The sequence below is a fragment of the Carlito syrichta genome, unplaced genomic scaffold, assembly GCF_000164805.1.
Source record: "Carlito syrichta isolate Samal-C Ts95f unplaced genomic scaffold, Tarsius_syrichta-2.0.1 Scaffold113571, whole genome shotgun sequence".
NCBI classification, from domain to species: Eukaryota; Metazoa; Chordata; class Mammalia; order Primates; family Tarsiidae; genus Carlito; species Carlito syrichta.
In genome coordinates, this window is record NW_007057667.1 from 35,363 (window position 1) to 53,962 (window position 18,600).

At 39.8% G+C, this 18,600-nt stretch overlaps 1 protein-coding gene across 3 annotated transcripts; it reads right to left on the minus strand.

Moving 5' to 3' along the window:
* Positions 1-4,491: 4,491 nt before the first annotated feature.
* RGS4 (regulator of G protein signaling 4) lies at positions 4,492-12,348 on the minus strand. 3 transcript variants are annotated; one of them, XM_021719098.1, is made up of 5 exons: positions 11,985-12,348; positions 9,028-9,132; positions 8,671-8,732; positions 7,943-8,109; positions 4,492-6,975 (listed from the first exon to the last, which is right to left on the minus strand). In XM_021719098.1, the coding sequence occupies exons 1-5, from the start codon at positions 12,341-12,343 to the stop codon at positions 6,736-6,738; spliced, it is 933 nt and encodes a 310-aa protein (XP_021574773.1). In that variant the 5' UTR covers positions 12,344-12,348; the 3' UTR covers positions 4,492-6,735. The 3 variants fall into 3 exon arrangements, with proteins under 3 accessions (XP_021574773.1, XP_021574775.1, XP_008069934.1); XM_021719100.1 differs by having other exon boundaries at positions 12,105-12,145; XM_008071743.2 differs by lacking the exon at positions 7,943-8,109 and having other exon boundaries at positions 11,985-12,150.
* Positions 12,349-18,600: the final 6,252 nt, after the last annotated feature.

Sequence of the window (18,600 nt, forward strand, 5' to 3'; positions counted from 1 at the left end):
ATGTAATAAGAAAACTACCTACAAAAAAGCCCTGGACCAGATGGCTTTCCAGCAGAATTCTACAATACGTTTAAGGAGGAGCTGATACCAATACTACTGAAGGTATTCCAGGCGATTGAGAAAGATGGAACTCTCCCCAAATCATTTTACCAAGCTAACATCACATGGATACCCAAGCCAGGTAAAGACCCAACAAAGAAAGAGAACTACAGGCCAATATCTTTGATGAACATAGATGCTAAAATTCTCAACAAGATCCTAGCAAACCGGATTCAACAACACATCTCAAAGATCATCCACCATGACCAAGTAGGCTTCATCCCTGGGATGCCAGGCTGGTTCAACATTCATAAAACCATAAATGTAATTAAATACATCAACAGATGTCAAAACAAAAACCACATGATTATATCATTAGATGCAGAAAAAGGTTTTGATAAAATCCAGCACTGCTTCTTGATAAAAACTCTCGAACATCTAGGAATACAGGAAACATACCTCAAAATAGTAAAAGCCATCTACGAGAAACCCACTACTCCTAAATGGACAAAAATTGGAATCATTTCCCCTGAAAACTGGAACAAGACAAGGATGCCCACTCTCATCCCTCCTGTTCAATATAGTATTGGAAGTCCTGGCTAGAGCAATCAGAGAAGAGAAGGCAATCAGGGGTATCCAAGTAGGAAAAGAGGAAGTCAAGCTATCTCTCTTTGCAGATGCCATGATTCTGTACCTTGAAAACCCAAGAGAATCTGTCAGAAACCTCCTTATACTGATAAAGGACTTTGGCAAAGTCTCAGGATATAAAATAAATGTGCAAAAGACAATCGCACTTCTTTACACCAATAATAAACAAACAGAAACCCAGATAAAAAGCACAATTCCATTCACAATAGCCACAAAAAAAAAAAATGAAATACCTTGGCATCTTCCTGACCAGAGACGTGAAAGACCTTTACAATGAAAACTACAAAACACTGCTCAAAGAAATCAAAGATGTGGAAAACAAGTGGAAAAATATCCCATGCTCATGGGTTGGAAGAATTAACATTGTGAAGATGTCCCTCTTACCTAAGGCAATCTACAGATTTAATGCAATACCCATCAAATTGCCAGCAACATTCTTCTCAGACCTAGAAAAAACAACACAGGAATTCATATGGAAATACAAATGACCAAGAATAGCCAGAACAATCCTCAGCAAAAAAACAAAACAAAACAAAACAAAACAAAAGCAGGTGGTATCACTCTCCCAGACTTCAAACTTTACTATAAAGCTACAATAATCAAAACAGCTTGGTATTGGTACAGGAATAGGCATATAATCCAATGGAATAGAATTGAGATTCCAGAAACAAAACCTTAATTTCTCAACCAACTCATCTTCAACAAAGCCTCCACCACCTACCACTGGGGAGAGGAGAACCTATTCAGTAAATGGTGCTGGGAAAACTGACTGACCATGTGCAGAAGATTGAAACAGGACCCCTATCTATCTGCATACACAAAAATTAACTCTAAATGGATCAGAGACCTGAATGTAAAACCTCAAACCATAAGAACCTTAGAAAATGAAGGACATACCCTCATGGAAATTGGAATTGGCATCCAATTCCTGAACAAAACCTGAAACCCACAGGCCATAAGAGAGAAGATAGACAAGTGGGACCTCATTAAACTGACAAGCTTCTGCAAAGCCAAGGAAACCATCAAGAGAGCAGGGAGGCAGCCTACAGACTGGGAAAAAGTATTTGCCAACTCCAGGTCTGACAAAGGCTTAACATCTTGCATCTACAAGGAACTCAAACGTGCTGAAAAGAAAAAAAGCAAATAACCCCATTATAAAATGGGCAAAAGATATGAATAGACACTTCTCAAAGGAAGACATCCAAGCAGCCAACAGACACATGAAGAAATGTTCAACCTCACTAATCATCAGGGAGATGCAAATCAAAACCACACTGAGAAACAACCCATCTCCAGTCAGAATGGCAATTATCAGTAACTCAAAAAATAACAGTTGCTGGAGAGGGTGTGGGGAAAAGGGAACCCTTCTACACTGCTGTGGGAGTGCAAACTAGTGCAACCTCTGTGGAAAACAGTATGGCGATTCCTAAAAGCTCTAAATATTGACCTCCCATATGATCCCGCAATTCCCCTACTGGGAATATACCCTGAAGAACTCAAATCACTCTATCAAAAAGATACCTGCACACGAATGTTTATTGCAGCATTGTTCACAATAGCAAGAACCTGGAATCAACCATGCTGTGCATCAAAAGAGGACTGGGTTTAAAAAATGTGGTACATATACAGGATGGAATACTACGCAGCCATAAAAAAGAATAAAATCATGAACTTCGCGACAACCTGATGGAACTAGAGTCTATAATACTGAGTAATCTCTCACAAATACAAAGATCTGAGTATCACATGTTCTCACTCATATAGTGGACCTTGAGCATCCAACATAATACTATAAGAAAATGACTGACAGTGGTGGGAAACTATGGGTGGGGAGGGGAAGGGAGACGGAATTAACGGTAGTAAATATCTGTCTGGGGACAGGGAGACACCTCTTATCAACAAAGGTGCCTAAACGAAGCATATTTGTATACCTAACCCTTAACTGTATCCCACAATATCATAATAAAAAATATTGATTAAAAAAATAATAAAATAAAATAAAAAATAAATAAAATAAAACAACAGGTAATTTAGTTGGTCACCTTGTAGTTTAATGGCCTAAGCAGATTTATGTTTTGAATTCAGCCTCTGAATTAAATGAATGGAGCAGTTTAGTTTTTATATGTGCTTTTGTGTCTGACTGGTCACATGAGCCAATTTATCTGACTGCCTTTGCTTTGATTAAATTTTTTGTTCATATCTCCAGGCTGGGCTGATGAGCAATTGATTTTCCCTTGAAGATACTATGTTTTTTATTTTATTTATTTATATTTTGAGTCAGAGTCTCACTCTGTCACCTAGGCTGGAGTGCAGTGGCACACTCATGGCCACCCCAGGATCAAGCTGCTGGGCTCAGGTGATCCTTCTGCTTTAACCTTCCAAGTAGCTGGAACTACAGGCACACGCTACAATGCCCAGCTAGTTTTTTGATTTATTGTAGAGATGAGGTCTCACCGAGTTACCCTGACTGGTCTCAAACGCCTGGGTTCAGGCAATCCTCTCACCTCGGTTTCCCAAAGTGCTGGGATTACAGGCTTCAGCCACCGCACCCAGCCCGAAGATCCTTTATTGTTTTCATTTCCTCTTTTCTCCTCTTTCATTCTTCTATCATCTCATTTCCAAATTTAAAATTCTAAGCATTAACATGGAGTGCCAGAACACAGCCCAGGGCACCTTGGCAAGTTAATTCTCTGTGCCTCAGTTTCCTCGTCCTTAAAATTTTTAGGGGGAACATTCATGGTTGGCATCTATATATTAGAATTGTTGTGAGAATTGTTTGTTACTTATATAAAGTTCTTAGGCCAGTACTTGGCACCCAAAAAACAATAATAATTGTATTTTTCTAAAGATAGTCTTTGATGCAATTACATTATCTTCAGAAAAAGAGTCAGCAATTTTTATTTATTTATTTAATGGCTAACCATAAAGAAGAAAGAAAGGATGAGGGAGGTAGAGGCTGGGCAAAAAACACGGCTTACATCTGCTAATAGTGACTTTGAATTGCCCTGTAATCCTTGGAAGGTATTATCCTATACAGGGAGCAGCTACTGCACAATCTCTGTTGAGAGTCTGGCACATCTATACTCTAAGAGAAGAATGACAATCTTGTGTGTTTTGGGGGAAGGGGTAGGATATTAAAAGTTTCCTCTAAAATTTAGAAAAAATTTAATTTGTATATTTTTCTCAAAAGATGGTTCATAGTTTTCCTTTTAAGGATCTGTTACTCGAAAATGTTTAAGATCTGTTCTTAACACCTTGTCAGCACAATTCTATAACAGGAAAGAAAGATCAGGAAATGGGGGTCTCTTGACATAGTAGACACTGTGCCCACGACTGAGGATGTGAATGTTCTATGACCTCTTTTCCAGGGAAGAGAATCAGCAAAAGGGAGGGAAGGATTCTGAATAGTTCGGGCAAGAATTTATGTCCCAGACACCTATACCTTCCTTCAACCCCTCAGTTTCCCACTGTTACATCTTCTCTCAAGCCGGTGGGTAATTGGAAGTCGAAGAGGGCAGCTCTGGAAGGTGAATTGAAAACTGGTTGAGGACCTGCAAGCAAATTGCTAAATCTGTTTAGCAAAGTCTCCGAAGCCAAGACTGCCTTGGTTCTGTGAGTACAGACAGGCAGAGTAGTGGCAGGAACTGGAGAAGAAATAATATTCAGTCCATGCTTTCTTTCTCAGAGGTAGTTGGTATGGGAGGAATAAAAGACTCAACATAAGTCATTGTTTCTGAAGTCATTCTACACCCTGCTGGTTCTCATAACATGTCTCTGTGGAGCATTAATGTGTTTCCAAGCAGATAGTTTCATATGAAGCGTTTATTGACCCTTATTGATAAGATGCGTGTGTTTCACTGGAAGCATCAGCTTTGAGGCCTAGAAAGCACATGGTAGAAATAGGCATGCATAAGGAGGGAGTATTCTGTGCATGGACATGAGCAAGCAAGCTCACCATATGAAATGGTGATGTAATAACAGAAAAATACAGTCGAAAACCACACTCAAAAATGTATTGTGTAAAATAATTTACTTCTCATTCAGAATGACCCTCCAGACCTATGTGCGAGACAGCAGTCTGTGAGTTCAGATACAATCTGAAAGTCATGACAGTTATAATAGGGCAATAAGTTATACATTTGAAGTCAACTAGAGACAACATTGTGGAACTGTGTATAACAGAAAGGGAAACTGATGAGGAACTCTGGAGATATTAAAGGCAAGATTGCCAGAGACACAAGAAGGGTACATTTAGATATCCTACATCTTTACTGCATTAAGACTTGTATACACACACTCTGGGGTCTTCTTTTTGCAGCCCAGTACATTGACTTAAAAGCCACAAAGGTGCTCATGCATGTAATGTGTGTGTGTATGTGTGTATGCACACTTTCAAAGGCAGTCATTTTAGAAGAATGAGAAGAAAATTACTTCCTGGGCATTCATTAATAATTCAGGTGATATCCTGCACCTCCATTTATAAAACAACATAATAATAAAAACACATACAAAACAACATCATAAATAACATGAGTGAGAAATTTTCAAGTATTTCAATGTGCCTTGAAAAGTTTCAAACAGTAGTTCTAACAATTAGTATCTTTTTAAATTTTATATATCTTATTTTATACATCTTTATTTTGTCCTCACAGTTAATCTCAGAGCCTAAAAAGAAATGCTTTCAGTTTCAGTTAGCTCTGATGTAGGGGATGAAATTAAGATTCTACTTTGCAAGAGAAAACTTAGGGTGGCTTTTCAGTTTGTGAAACTTGTTTCCCCTTTATGAAATACAATCTTTCTCCTGCTGCTGGTTTATAAACATAAGCATTTTGCCTGGAGACAGTATGGAGGAGGAAAAAAACCACAACTAACCACAATGAACTAAAGAGTTTCATCTGATGGCTAAGGTCCTCAGGAAAAATAAAATGAGAAGAGCACCTTGATCAAGAGAGGAATAAAGGATAGAGGGTAAAAATAGTAAGTTTTAAATTCTGCATCCTTGCTCAGCCAGTAACTTATGGTAGATATAGCTGGCAAAGTTTCAACTGCATTTCTTCATTCAGCTCAAGCATCCTGTCTCCAATTTCACACAAACCAGCTGCTAAGAAGCATGCCTTGAGCACCCAGGCAAAGAAGAAGCTGACAGCTTAGGAACTCAAAAGTGCCATTAGTGACAACCAGCCCAAGACAGCTCAGTGCCAGTCAGGTACATTATTTTTATGGTATTTGCTCCTTAGAACAGTGCTCGAGGCGGAGGCTGTCAGTAGTTACATTAAGCATAAATTCCCTTGGATGATGCTTCTCTAGCAAGACCCATGGAGTTTTACAGAACCAACTTTCCACAGGTTAGCATTTCTTTTTTAGCTTGCATGGCAATTAGCTCAGTTTTGCCCTGTTCAAATGCAGTATGAAAGATCATAGATCGAACATGCATGTAAGTACATGCACACACTCTAGTTATGAGCACCTAGGGTCTTCCCCATCTACCCTTGCAGAAATGTGTGTGTGTGTATATATACACACTCACACACACATATGTATACACAGACATCTATATATATATATACAGAATGTGCATGTGTGTATGTGAATATATATATAATATACATACATACACTTACATAAATAGATCAACCTCATCTCAACATCTAGAGTCTGGAGAAAGTGCTGGCTAACAGAATATGTGTGCGTGTGGATGTCTCGTGACATGTCCTAACCAACCAACCTGAGGTCAAACTGTTGGGAGGAAAGAACTGCCAACAATCTTTGAAAATCCAGACCTACAAGGCAATTATTTAGATACTTGCTCACATGGCCCCCTAAAAGAAACTCGGGAAAATTGGACTGGTGTGGGGCCCCACCCTGATGAACACTCAAACACCAAAACTAGACCTAGTTTATATGTAGAAGTGACTCACACATGGCAGGCAGCATGACTATTAGGCTACAATGTGGATAAAGCACTGGAACTTAATACAGATCAATATTTGGCCTCAGGTTTTCCAGAGCATAGAGTCTTGGCATTTCAGCCCTTGCTCCAAGTGAGAACTAGGCACACTGGGGGACCAGGGAAGCACAGTCTGCAGAACTCTTGGCTCCTTTCTGCTTATCTGACCCAAAGCTGGAAGGGTTGGCCAAGTCAAGATAGAATCGGGACTTGAGGAAGCGGCGGTAGGAATCCTTCTCCATCAGGTTAAAGATCTTCTTCTGCGCCTCATCAAAGCAGGTTATTGTAGGCTCCAGCATGTTTCGGCTTGTCTCCTCCCTGGTGCAAGAATCCAGGTTCACCTGAGGGGCAAAGGTCACAGACATTAGACCTGTAACACTGTTGCAGACGGAAAAGTATATGTTTTGGAGTGAATAAGGGACTGTGGACCCTTTATAGCCCAGGCGTGATAGCAAAGGGCATTTGGCTCCACTCCGGCACTTGTAAGAGGATATGAAAGGTTCATTCTGATTCGGGGTTTTCAGGACAATATCTTCTGTTCTTTCTCACAAACTGGAGATATTCATCAGAAAAATTCACTAGGGGAGGTTATGTAAGTCACGCAGATGAGAAAGCTTTTTTTAATTTAAAAAAACTGATTTATTCAGAGTTGTTAAGATTATAATAGCCTGCTCTGCTATTCTAGGAAAGTTTCACTGAGATCCAAAGATTTCCTTGCCTTAAAAACCTACGTTTTTGGAAGGAGCGACTAATGGGTAGAAGAAATAGAAAGTTGGATATAAGAAATAGGTTCTAGTGTTTTATAGCATGGTACAGTGACTATCAATGGTTAATTGTGGGCTGGGCTTGATGGCTCACACCTATAATCCCAGCACTTAGAAGGCCGAGGTGAGAGGACTTCCTGAGCCCATGGGTTCGAGATCAGCCTGGGCAACTTGGTGAGACCTCATCTCTACAGTAAATAAAAAATTAGTCGGGCGTGGTGGCGCATGCCTGTAGTTCCAGTTACTTGGAAGGCTGAGGTGAAAGGATCGCCTGAGCCCAGCAGGTCTAGGTTGTGATGGCCATGAGTATGCCACAGCACTCCAGCCTGAGCAATAGAGTGAGACTCCAACTTAAAAAAAAAAAAGTTAATTGTGTATTCCAAAATAGCTGGAAAAGAAGATTTGGAATATTCTCAACACAAAAAAATAATAAATGGGATAACAGATACCCCAATTACCCTGATTTAATCATTACCTTTTGTATGCATGTATCAACATATCACATGTACTCCATAAATATGTACAATTATTATGCATATCCTACCTCTTTGGTTGCCTGGACTGAGATGAATTCATTATAGATTTTTTTGGCCTTGGGACTTAGTTTAGATGGTGATTTGATTTTTTTGTACTCTTCACAGCTGATCCAGAAGTCAATGTTCTCCTCACTGTATTCAGACTTCAAGAAAGCTTTGAATGCTGCCAGCCCACCTGTGATATTGGAAAAAGAACTACAGTTGTCATATTGGTTGACCTCCTGGATATTGTACTTCAGATAAAGCTGAGGTGCTTGGGAACAAGGCATGGGTTAAACAATCCCTTATTTCCCCCCTTTTTAAAGGGTCACTTGGTGTCATATAAACTTAATCTGTGTTTGGTGTTCAAGAACCCAGTTATACCTAATAATTCTTGCTTCTTTCAAGAAAGTATTTTGTTTCTGAAATGCCTGTGCAGCTATCAATTGCCAAGGTGGATTTGGAAAAGAGAAATTGAGGTTGATTCTGCAACAATATCTTAATATTTAGAATTTTTTTCTGCCTTTTTTCCATGTGATAAGAGAGACAGTTTTCCACATGATTTCTGTATGAACTTTCCATTGTATATCACATGGCAAAATTTCAAACACATTGGATATAAGAGCAAAAGGTTACTAAGTCTGGAAGTCGGAAGGAACTCAGGCCTTTTTGAAGCTCTATTATACCAGCATGATATGAGATAATTTGTCTTATCCAGAGAGCCTCAACCTGGGTTGGGAAGAGCTGTCAGACTTACATTCATGGCTAATCAGGTTTTCCAGTGATTCAGCCCATTTCTTCACTTCCTCTTGGCTCACCCTAGAAAGATTACAGAGAAAAAGAATACTTTGAAGGCCATGATACAAAATTGGAACAAGAAACCTAAGATCCTAAATATAATGAAGATATTTTTTTTTATCATTATGATAAGATAGGGCAGTTTCTTCACTAATAAAAATTTCAAATGTAATGATGTCTCCATGAAAATGGAGGCCATTCTGGTCTATACCTGGCTTAACCAGAGGCATAATGTCCTTCTCTTCTTATAGAACATCTCTATAATCAGATAGTTAATACTTCATTGGATCTTCACCAAGACCTTTTTTTCTCTTACCTCTGGCAAATAACCACTTTGTCCTTCTTGCTGTGGGAAGAATTATGTTCATAGGAATCAGACTTCTGCAGCAAGAACCCTAGCCGATGCTTCATATCTTTTGCACTGCACAGAAGAGAAAAAATGAGAATGATAAGATAACCAGCTTTCTTTAAAAGACAGCCTAGTAGTAAAACTTAAAGAGTTCATTACTAGTCTTTAGGGCAGTGGCAGTTTAGTTAGGGAATGGGAGTTGGTGTTGGCACAAACTCTGACGAAAACAAGATTCCCCTTTTGGTTCTGCTTATGCCTTGCTACACTACCTTGAGACCAGAGACGTAATACTAGTTTCTTTATCCACAACTAGAATTTTGACCTTCCAGTTGACCTCAGAAGGCTCTTTTGTACACTTGTCATTTTGACCAAGGGAACACCTTTGGTATCTCCAATAGAACCACATTGAAAACATGATTATTCCCTCAGTAATTTTTAAAACTTGGAAAGCAAATAGTAACTGCAAGGATATGGCATATCCTTGCTGCAAGCCACCTTCTGGCGGGTGACTGCTATTTTCATCTGTCTTCCAGCTGGCAGAGAGGGAACTGCAGAAGCACCTCAGGAAAGTAAAGGTCTCTCCAGTTCCAACCATGTATGTGATGGGTCAAACAATTCACTTTATGGGGTATACACAGAGTATATACCGAGAGGCATGGCTCCAGCAGGCAGAAGTGGACCATTGGGTGACGAACACAAATGCTCAAGCTCAAAGCTGAGCTCCTTGAGGCTTGTTTCTAGTACTCTCCCGCTGCTACTTTTCTTTTTAATACCTTTATTAGTGGATATATACACTACAAAGGGCATTTGAGGCTTAAAAACAATAAGAAGTAAGTCATCACTGAAGCTAGTGATTGTTTAATTACAGAGCGCTTCCAGTTTTTGCCATCATTTCATAGGTAGCCAGGGCACAGAGGTCTGCTGACTGACTAGAAAAGGGGGAGGAGGGGACTTTAATAAGCTTTTATCTCAGCTCTTACTCTTTATTAATTATTCTTTTGCTTGCATCTCTTCTATTATAAAAGTCAATAAATAGTTTATCATTAAAAAAATGAAGGAACTAGATGTTCCTATTTGGCGGGGGAAAAATGAAACCACAAGGATATAAAAACATTTTAGGATAGCTACTGCTACTCTAGTGGCTTATCTATATGTTTTCTCAGAAGGTTTGAATTCCATTATGTTCTTGGGCTGCTCTTTAAGTAGTATTTTCTCTCCCCTTCAAGACTGTTTTACCTTCTCTGCTTCTCTGACTGATGTCTGGTTGGGGATGCAAAATCCTTCTTGGCAATATAAAAGTATAATAATGAAGGCTAAAGTGATTCTAAGATGATGACATACTAAGTGTATTATGAAGTCCAAATAGAAATTACTTCATATTTCCATGTGTTGGATCCACCTGAGATCCAACAGTTATTGACGAATACAGGGTCATTTCAAGAAGAGTTGGAAGTACGCTTAGAAAGTATTCCTTTAACACAATCCAACCCTAAACACAAAAAACAAAATGATTTCGGAAGTCACTGGAGTCAGGACACCTGGATTTGATCTTCACTCCCAAGTGACCTTGAGCAGTTGATGCCCCCTCTGGAGCCTCAGGCACTCGTGGTAAACGTGGTGGACTAGATTATTTACAATTCATCAATAAGGAAAGGGAGAGCACTCTGCTGACATACCTCTTTGAGTTAGCTGCTTAACTCTGAGGGCAGAGATCTAATGCTATCAGTCATCGGTCTTCCAAAATATTTGCCAGAGCCATAACTTTCTCATAACACTCTTGTATTTTATATGATTACATAGAAGTTAACTGAAGCTTGGAGTGATTTGCTCCACTCAATTCAGGTGAGAGGCATGTATTTAACAGGTACTCTCTGCCAGACCCTCCTGTTCCATTTTAAAGAAGATATCAATTCTTTCATACTATAAAATGACAGAATATATGAAGAGTAAGCTTTTTAGTAACACACAAAAGACTATGCTTCTGGGGATTATTTCCAAATTAAAATTTAAGGTCATCTCTATTTTCAGAGAGACAAGAAAGGAAGTAGCATAGCTTTAAATGGACTGTTTTCCTTTAATTAGAAGATTAAGTTACTAATATGCACTAGTTTTGTGTTTTATTTTCAACTGGCTAATATGAGCATTCTCTGAAAGCATTTACCTAAACCTTTTTTTTTTTTTTGAAAAAAGCCCAGAATAGATGAATAGCTGTATAGCTTTATGATCTTTTTTTTTTAATTTAATCAAGAGAGTACATTGACAAAACTACATGCTTAGGATGAGATCTGTAAAACCCTTAACTGATTTGTTATGATCAATACTTCTCAACTGCCATTCATATAAGATACTTTAAGAACTGGTAATAGGAACAGAGAGATAAGGGAGATCTAGCTTTGAAACTATTTTACTGCAACATTTGCTTGTAAAAACATAGAGAGTGAAAGATACCGCAGCAACACACAGAAAGCGTGGTGCCTTTCTGACAATGTAACCAAACCTCATTTTGGGATATCTTCCCCCAAATAAAATCTAGCATGCTATCAGAAAGCCCAGACCTGGAATTAAGTATTTCAGTGATGTGCAATAACACCAGTAATCCCAGATAGAGATATTTCAGACCACTATACATAACCCAAACTTCATATCACTTATTTAAAACTAGCTTGGTTAGGGAATCTGAATTAAAGATCAGAACAATTCTTGAAACCGAGGTCGCATAAAACAACACATAGGTACCGAAATTGAGGGAGCAACACTCCTTAAGTCACAATATCCAGCTAGTCTTGGAGGAAAGCTAGAAAGCTGTTGCTTTCCTGACCACACTGTTTCTATTCCAAAGAACTGGGTTAGCAAGTATGACATGCAAAAATAACAGAGATTCTATCCAAAAGTTTCACATGGTTAGTGGCTGAAAACAACCTTACCTCCTCAAGCAAGAAGCCGGCAGACCTGCAAGTCCTTTGCACATCTTGTTTAACAGCGTGGGATTGGTAAACAAGCAAAAAATGCGGCAGGAGGAGCTGTGGCGTCTGTTTTGAGCGCACGTTGCCTCCTCCCCTGTGAAGATGCAGTCAGAATGCTCTGAGCGTCTCCCTCGCAAGCCTGCAGGGGCCTCCTTTATAGTCCAGCCGCGACCGTCCAGCCAATCAGGTGGCAGCTCCGCAGTGCCGGCTCCTCCGTCTGGCTCTGCCCCTCCAGCCCCTGGAAGAGAGGAGGAAGAAAGGACTGACGCATCAACAATGCAAAGTGAACAAGCGAGAAAATCCTCTTGCAAAGTAGGCATACAGAAAAAAAAAAAAAAAAATCCAGTTTTTACCAATGTGTGAGGTTTTGAATTTCTACAAAAGGAAAACAAAAGTCTACAATGCTGCAACCTATGGGGTTTGTTTATTTGTCTATAACAATCATATCAAGGAAAGTTGCTTCCTAGAAGGAAAGGTGCCAACAGGAGTTCTAGGACTTTCTTTGGGGCTGATCCCCAATGCACTTCCTCTTCTGGATGAGAAACATCCTATTATACATGGTCCAAGATTTGATTCTCACTGTTTCCAAAAGGGAGTTTACAGGATCATCGTCTCCAGGCAGCGATTTGCAGAACTTGCCTTCTTGGTTGTCATGCAAACAGGAGTGTGGGCAGAAATAGCTGATGACAGACAGTCATATGCCCAGCAGCATAGAAAAACCAGCCTAAGGAAAGAGATTTGCTACATCTGTAACCAACCTGACTGAGGAATACTTTGCTAGAAATCTTACTAAGAACAGAATACAGCTTAGCACTTACAATCCTTCCTTTATATGCCTGCCTGCTGTAAAATGTCTAAAACAGCAGCTTGAGGACCAGAGGAGAGAGTAAATGAACAAACAGACACTAATTCTTAGTATAACGTTTTATGTCTTCTGTAATTCTAAGTCTCCTCCTGGTATTTTACAAGAGAAAAAGGAAAGGAGAGGGTGAGCAAACAGGTAGAAAATTATGTAGTATGGCTTGCATATCACGCGGCTTCAGATTGAACCTAAGAATACTCAACCCTGCAGGTGCTTCTGAACACCTGGACAATTAGTATATTTTGCGTCCAGTATCATGGACTGAATCTGTCAAAGAATCACTTGGGCGTTTCCCATCTTATAGTCGTAACTCAAATACTCACACCAGAGTTACAGAGAGAACGTCTTCATATAAGGTATCTATGAGTGGAAGGAGAAAATTAATTGTTGTGTCTGACCAGAGCAGCTTTCATTTTGACAGGAGAGAGACTCCTGATCATAAGCTACAGTGAACTGTACTTTACATATAAGAAACAGAGGCAGCAAATGGTTCAGGTAAAGTGGAAAAATAGGTGGGTTCCAGTGAGATGAAAAGATACTGAAAATACAGAAGAAAAAGTGGTAGGAAAAAAATGCTCAAATGTGCCTCTGCCCCCATCTGTGCCCCTAACATCCCACACTGGTCCCCCACCCCTTCCATGGCTAGCAGAACAAAGAGACAGCAAACAAGAAAGGGTGTGAGGATCATAACCTACAGAAAATGCATTTAAATTATAGGGAAAAGTTTCTAGCTTTCTCCCATGATGACAGAAAGACATTTTTTAGGTTAGCTACTGGGCACCTTGAATGATAATATAGAACAAATGAAAGTTGACAGCCCTCCGTGGTGGTGGTAGTGTGGAAGGAATGGCAGTGCAATTGGAGATGAGAGAGACCTTCAGACCAAGGAAGGTAGACCAGGGAGAGACACTAGTCAGAACTGGCATTAAAGAGGAAAGGCTAATTAAAAGAGAGAGAAGACCACACAAAGAGAGACCAGTGCTTTCTTTGTTTACCTGGACATCTAAGAAAATGATCACTCAAATAATTTGGTTTTAGGAACACGAGTGAAGTCTTGAAAAGATATACTGATGCCTGAAATTCACAATATGGAATTTATGTCTCAGACCTAGAACAAGAGAAGTCTGGTTTGTCATGAGTTAAATATAAATCGCTGTAATAGTGAGCTAAATGAGACTCTAAAGACAATCTAGTTTAACACCCTCATTTCATCAAAGAGAAAATAACGAACCAGAGAGGGAAACTGACTTGCCAAGGTCAGAGCTTCCTACTAATAGAGGTAAGTTTAGATACAGGTTTCTCGATACTAGGTTATGTGGATATTCCACTGTGCTATCCTATCTATAGTCTTATCAAGTGAGATAAGCTGTGTAAATAGAGATATTACTAAACTGTAAAGTGCTGGGCAAATATTTTTTGTCATTAGAGTCTACACAACAGGTAACATAACCCAATATTAATTTTATACATTTTATTCAAGAAGTGCCTATTTTGTCCAATTTTTCTTTTTCTCCATGGAAGCAAGTGCTGCTTTGTACCTCACTGCCGGGGTTCTCTATTAAAACAAGGTCATCTGACTTTGCAGTTAGCCCATTACTCTGTTCAGGCATTTCATATTCACTCTCTTCTTTGGCTATGGTTTCTTGCTTTCTCAGAAATTTTAATACTTTAAAAGAATGTTTGAAAAATTTTCCCATGAGTTAACTTATTGTTTTTACTGTGAGACTTGCCAATTGTGTTTGAGGAGGCGAGGATGGGTACATCATAATACCTTGACAACTTTCCACCTTCTTTCTCTGCTATGCACAAAGCATTACATTCTATTATTCTATAATGTGTCATTCCTGGATGATTCTGGTAGTGTGGAAGAACTCTGCTCTCAGAATATTTTTTTAAATTTATTCATTTGAAACATATCTTTTGAGTACCTGCTCTGCATTAGATACTATTTGAAGAGCCGCATTATGGCGGGGGGAGCAAAAAAACCTGGAATTATTCTTTTGGAAGGTGGGCCTCTTGTAGTACAGGTTTTCCCTGCTAGGTGAATATTCAGGACACTCCTATCCCCCCCGCCCACACCCCCGGCATCAGTGCACCAGCTAGCATTGTTGTGAGAGGCTGCATTTGGCTTTAGTGAATATTTTTTGGAGGTTCTTTCAATGCATTTGCTTATGTCATGGTGGGTGATTTATGAGCACACCTACCTACACCGTGCTGAGTGTTCAGCAGTTTCTGACACAAAGCAGCATGACCCTCATGCTCCATCTTCCCTATTCACCTGATCTCACCTTGAGTGGTTTTTTAAAAAGTCCTCAAAGGGAAACGTTTTGCAGATTTGGAAGAGGTGAAACAAAAAATCACAGAAGCACTGAAAAGCATCAAAGTTGACGAGTTCAAAATTTTGTTTGAACAGTGGGAAAAGCATCTAGATAGGTGTATTGCATCAAACAGAGAGTACTTTGAAGGTAGCTGAAGTTTAAGCATGTGAGAATAAATACACAATTTTTAATAAATAGATTCTGGATTTTGGGGGAGTCCCCCCAGTAGCATGGTGAACAAGCAAACAAGGTATTTACCCAGAGGAGTTTTCTATTCCAGTAGAAGGAGTCAGAAAATAAACATGTATGATAATTCCAGATTTTGACTTGCCCTATGAATAAAATGGGCATGTATGGGCTATCAAGCAACTGGAGGGCAAATGGTTCATTTTGCCAAGGTAGTTGGGAAAGGCTTCTTTGAAGAGGTGGTATCTAAGATGAGACTTGATGGGTGAGAAGAGGAAAGCAGTGCAAGCAGCCTAGGAAATAGTATTCTAAATAGAAGAGCAAGTGAGAATGTTCTTGATCTAAATTAGGAAAGAACACAGCCATAAAAAAAAAGAATGAAATCATGCCGTTTGCAGCAATGTGGATGAAACTGGAGGCCATTATCTTAAGTTAAACAAGTCAGACACAGAAATGCAAATATTGCATGTTCCAGTTGGGCTCAGTGGCTCAGCCTATAATTCCGCGCTTTGGGAGGCTGAGGTGAGTGGATTGCCTGAGCCCGCAAGTTTGAGACTCGCCTGGGCAACTTGGTGAGACCTCATCTCTACAATAAATCAAAAATTAGCCAGGCGTGGTTATGCGCGTCTGTAGTTCCACCTACTTGGAAGGTTGAGGCAGAAGGATCGCCGGAGCCCAGCAGGTCGAGGCTGCGGTGGCCGGGAGTGGCCACTGCACTCCAGTCTGGGTGACAGAGTGAGATTCCAACTCAAAAAAAAAAAAAAACAACAAATATTGCAAGTTCTTGCTTATAAGTGAAAGACAAATAATGTGTACACATGGACATAGGGTGTGGAATGACAGACAATGGAGACTCGAAAAGGTGAGCAAGTGGGAGGGTGGTGGATGATGAGAAATTACTTGACGAGTACGATGTACATTATGCAGGTGACAGAATAAAAAAACCCTGATTCCACCACTATCCAATCTACACATGTAAAAAAAATTGCAGTTGTACGCCATAAATTTATACAAATAAAAATAAATTGGAAAAGAACCAAAGGAGGCTAGCAGGGCTAGAGAATGGAGAATAAGGCAAGAATAGCATGAATGAGATGGAAAGATAGAAACTACATCTTGCAAGGTTTTGTAGGCTGTGGCCAAGAGACCGGACTTTATCAGAGCACAGTGGAATTCACTGAAGGGACTGAGGAAGATGAGGGCTATGATCTAATCATTCTGACCCTTGTAGGAGAATGGATTACGGTGGATGGGCAGAGTGTGGAAGTAGGGAGACTAATTAGCAGAATTAGCAGTTTGAGTCCTGATCCATCAGTTTCTACATTGCAAACTGAAGAATTATTCCATAAATGCTTATTAGACACTATATACTGTATATAATGCTCTATATACACTATATAATATTCTGTTAGACTCTGGTGACCTAAATAGGAACTTGGGAAGCAGAGGAGGACAATAGACTGGATGTGAGAGACACTGGCAACAAGTTTGAGGGCTATTGCAATAGGCTGTGTGAAAGGTGATAATAATGATAAAGCGGTAGCAAGATTGTCGTGAGAATCAAATGAAGTAGCACACATATAACAGTTCCTTAAACTGTTGACAAAAGACTTCAAAAATTAAGCTGCACACAAATTATGTGTGGTTTCCAAGTAAATTTCTAATTTTTCCAGCCTTTGCTCAGGGAGAACAAAAGAAAACATTTCTCAAGCACTTACAGGATCTATTACAAGGAAACACGCCATGGTGGCAGGCATTGAATACTTCACCTCTACCAGGTTTTACAAGGCCCACTGCTCCTCCACCTGGGCAGGATGTGGCAACGCTGTGCTTGCACCATTTTAGGTAACAATTTCCTCTCAGCTGTTATAAATCCCCCCCTCCCCACGCCCCTTTTATTGCTTACTACAATGGCCTGGACGTCAGTGAGAGTTCACAGTTATTGACTTTTAAGGTGAAAAAACAAACATACACGGCTGGAGGATGCTGTATACCAGGAAGGTAAGTGGGGACTTCCCAGTATGTCTTACTTTGGGGAAATGTGACTTACTCTCTGCACCAAGCTTTGTGGTAAATCAGGAACTCTAATCCGGACATTTTTTGATAGCAGCAAGTGATGCATCACTGATTTCCCTGGAGGAGCAATACCACACTTAATTAGCTAAGGGGGAAAAAAAACCTTTCTTTCTCAAGAAGTAGGGGAAGAACCAAAATATCTCTGTCCCAAAGATTAAATCTTTTTTTCTGCAGCACTTAGCTCAAGATAGAAACAGCAGTTTCATAAGAGTTCATTTGCATTGTGAGGGTGGAAAGAGACAGTATGGTGTCATGGAAAGTGCTTGAACTTTACAGGGAGGCAGACCTGGTTTCCAGTTCTAGCTCCTCCACATACTGACTGGGAAACCTTGACTGGGAAACCTTGGTAGACTAGGGTAACATTTCTAATCTCTCATTTCCTAATGTGTCCTGGACTCCCACTTGGCCTTACATTAAAATGTAAATTCCTTAGCAGAATACTCCAGTACTTTCATAATTCAACCCCAGTCCAACTTTTTATTCTCCCCCTCTGCTCTAGTCTCCATTGTCCTCCACCCTGCAGTTGTCCCAGACAACTGAATATTCCCCACATATTTGCGTAGATCTCCTGCTTTGTGCCTCAGGTGATGCTGTGCCCTCGACCTTGAATGTTCTTCTCACAGTACCCTGCCTGTCAAACTCTCTTTTCCTCTGTCCCCATGGTAATCGGTTGCTATCTCCTTACGGTCTCCCAGCATGGCGCTTGAACCTGACCTCTGTTTCACTCCTCTTTAAATCTGATTGTGTTACATTTGACAACAAGGTTCAGTTCTACAAATGTTTTTGTTGAGTATCTTCTATATTTCTATGAAAGATGCTCCTTCTGGGTATAGTAATCAAGTAAAGACATATTGATACCCACTGTGTTCTAGGTACTACGTTAACCATCAGGGACAGAACCAGTTCCTGCATCCTTTGATTACACTCTGATGGGGAAAAGAACAAAAACATCAAGAATGTAGGTAAATACAGTCATGGGTCACTTGACAACAGGGATACATTCTGAGAAATGAGTCATTAGATGATTACATCATTGTAGAAACATCATAGAATGTACTTACACAAAGGTAGATAGTGTCGACTACTACACACCTAAGCTGTATGGTACAGTTTATTGCTCTTAGACTACAAACCT

Excerpts from the sequence above, each read along its gene's own strand:
- RGS4 (XM_021719098.1), bottom strand. The coding sequence starts at position 12,343 with ATGCCTACTTTGCAAGAGGATTTTCTCGCTTGTTCACTTTGCATTGTT. Across the intron at positions 9,133-11,984 it reads CCGGCTTCTTGCTTGAGGAG|TGCAAAAGATATGAAGCATC; the intron begins GTAAGGTTGTTT and ends TCTTCTGTGCAG. Across the intron at positions 8,110-8,670 it reads AAACCTGATTAGCCATGAAT|GTGGGCTGGCAGCATTCAAA; the intron begins GTAAGTCTGACA and ends CCAATATCACAG.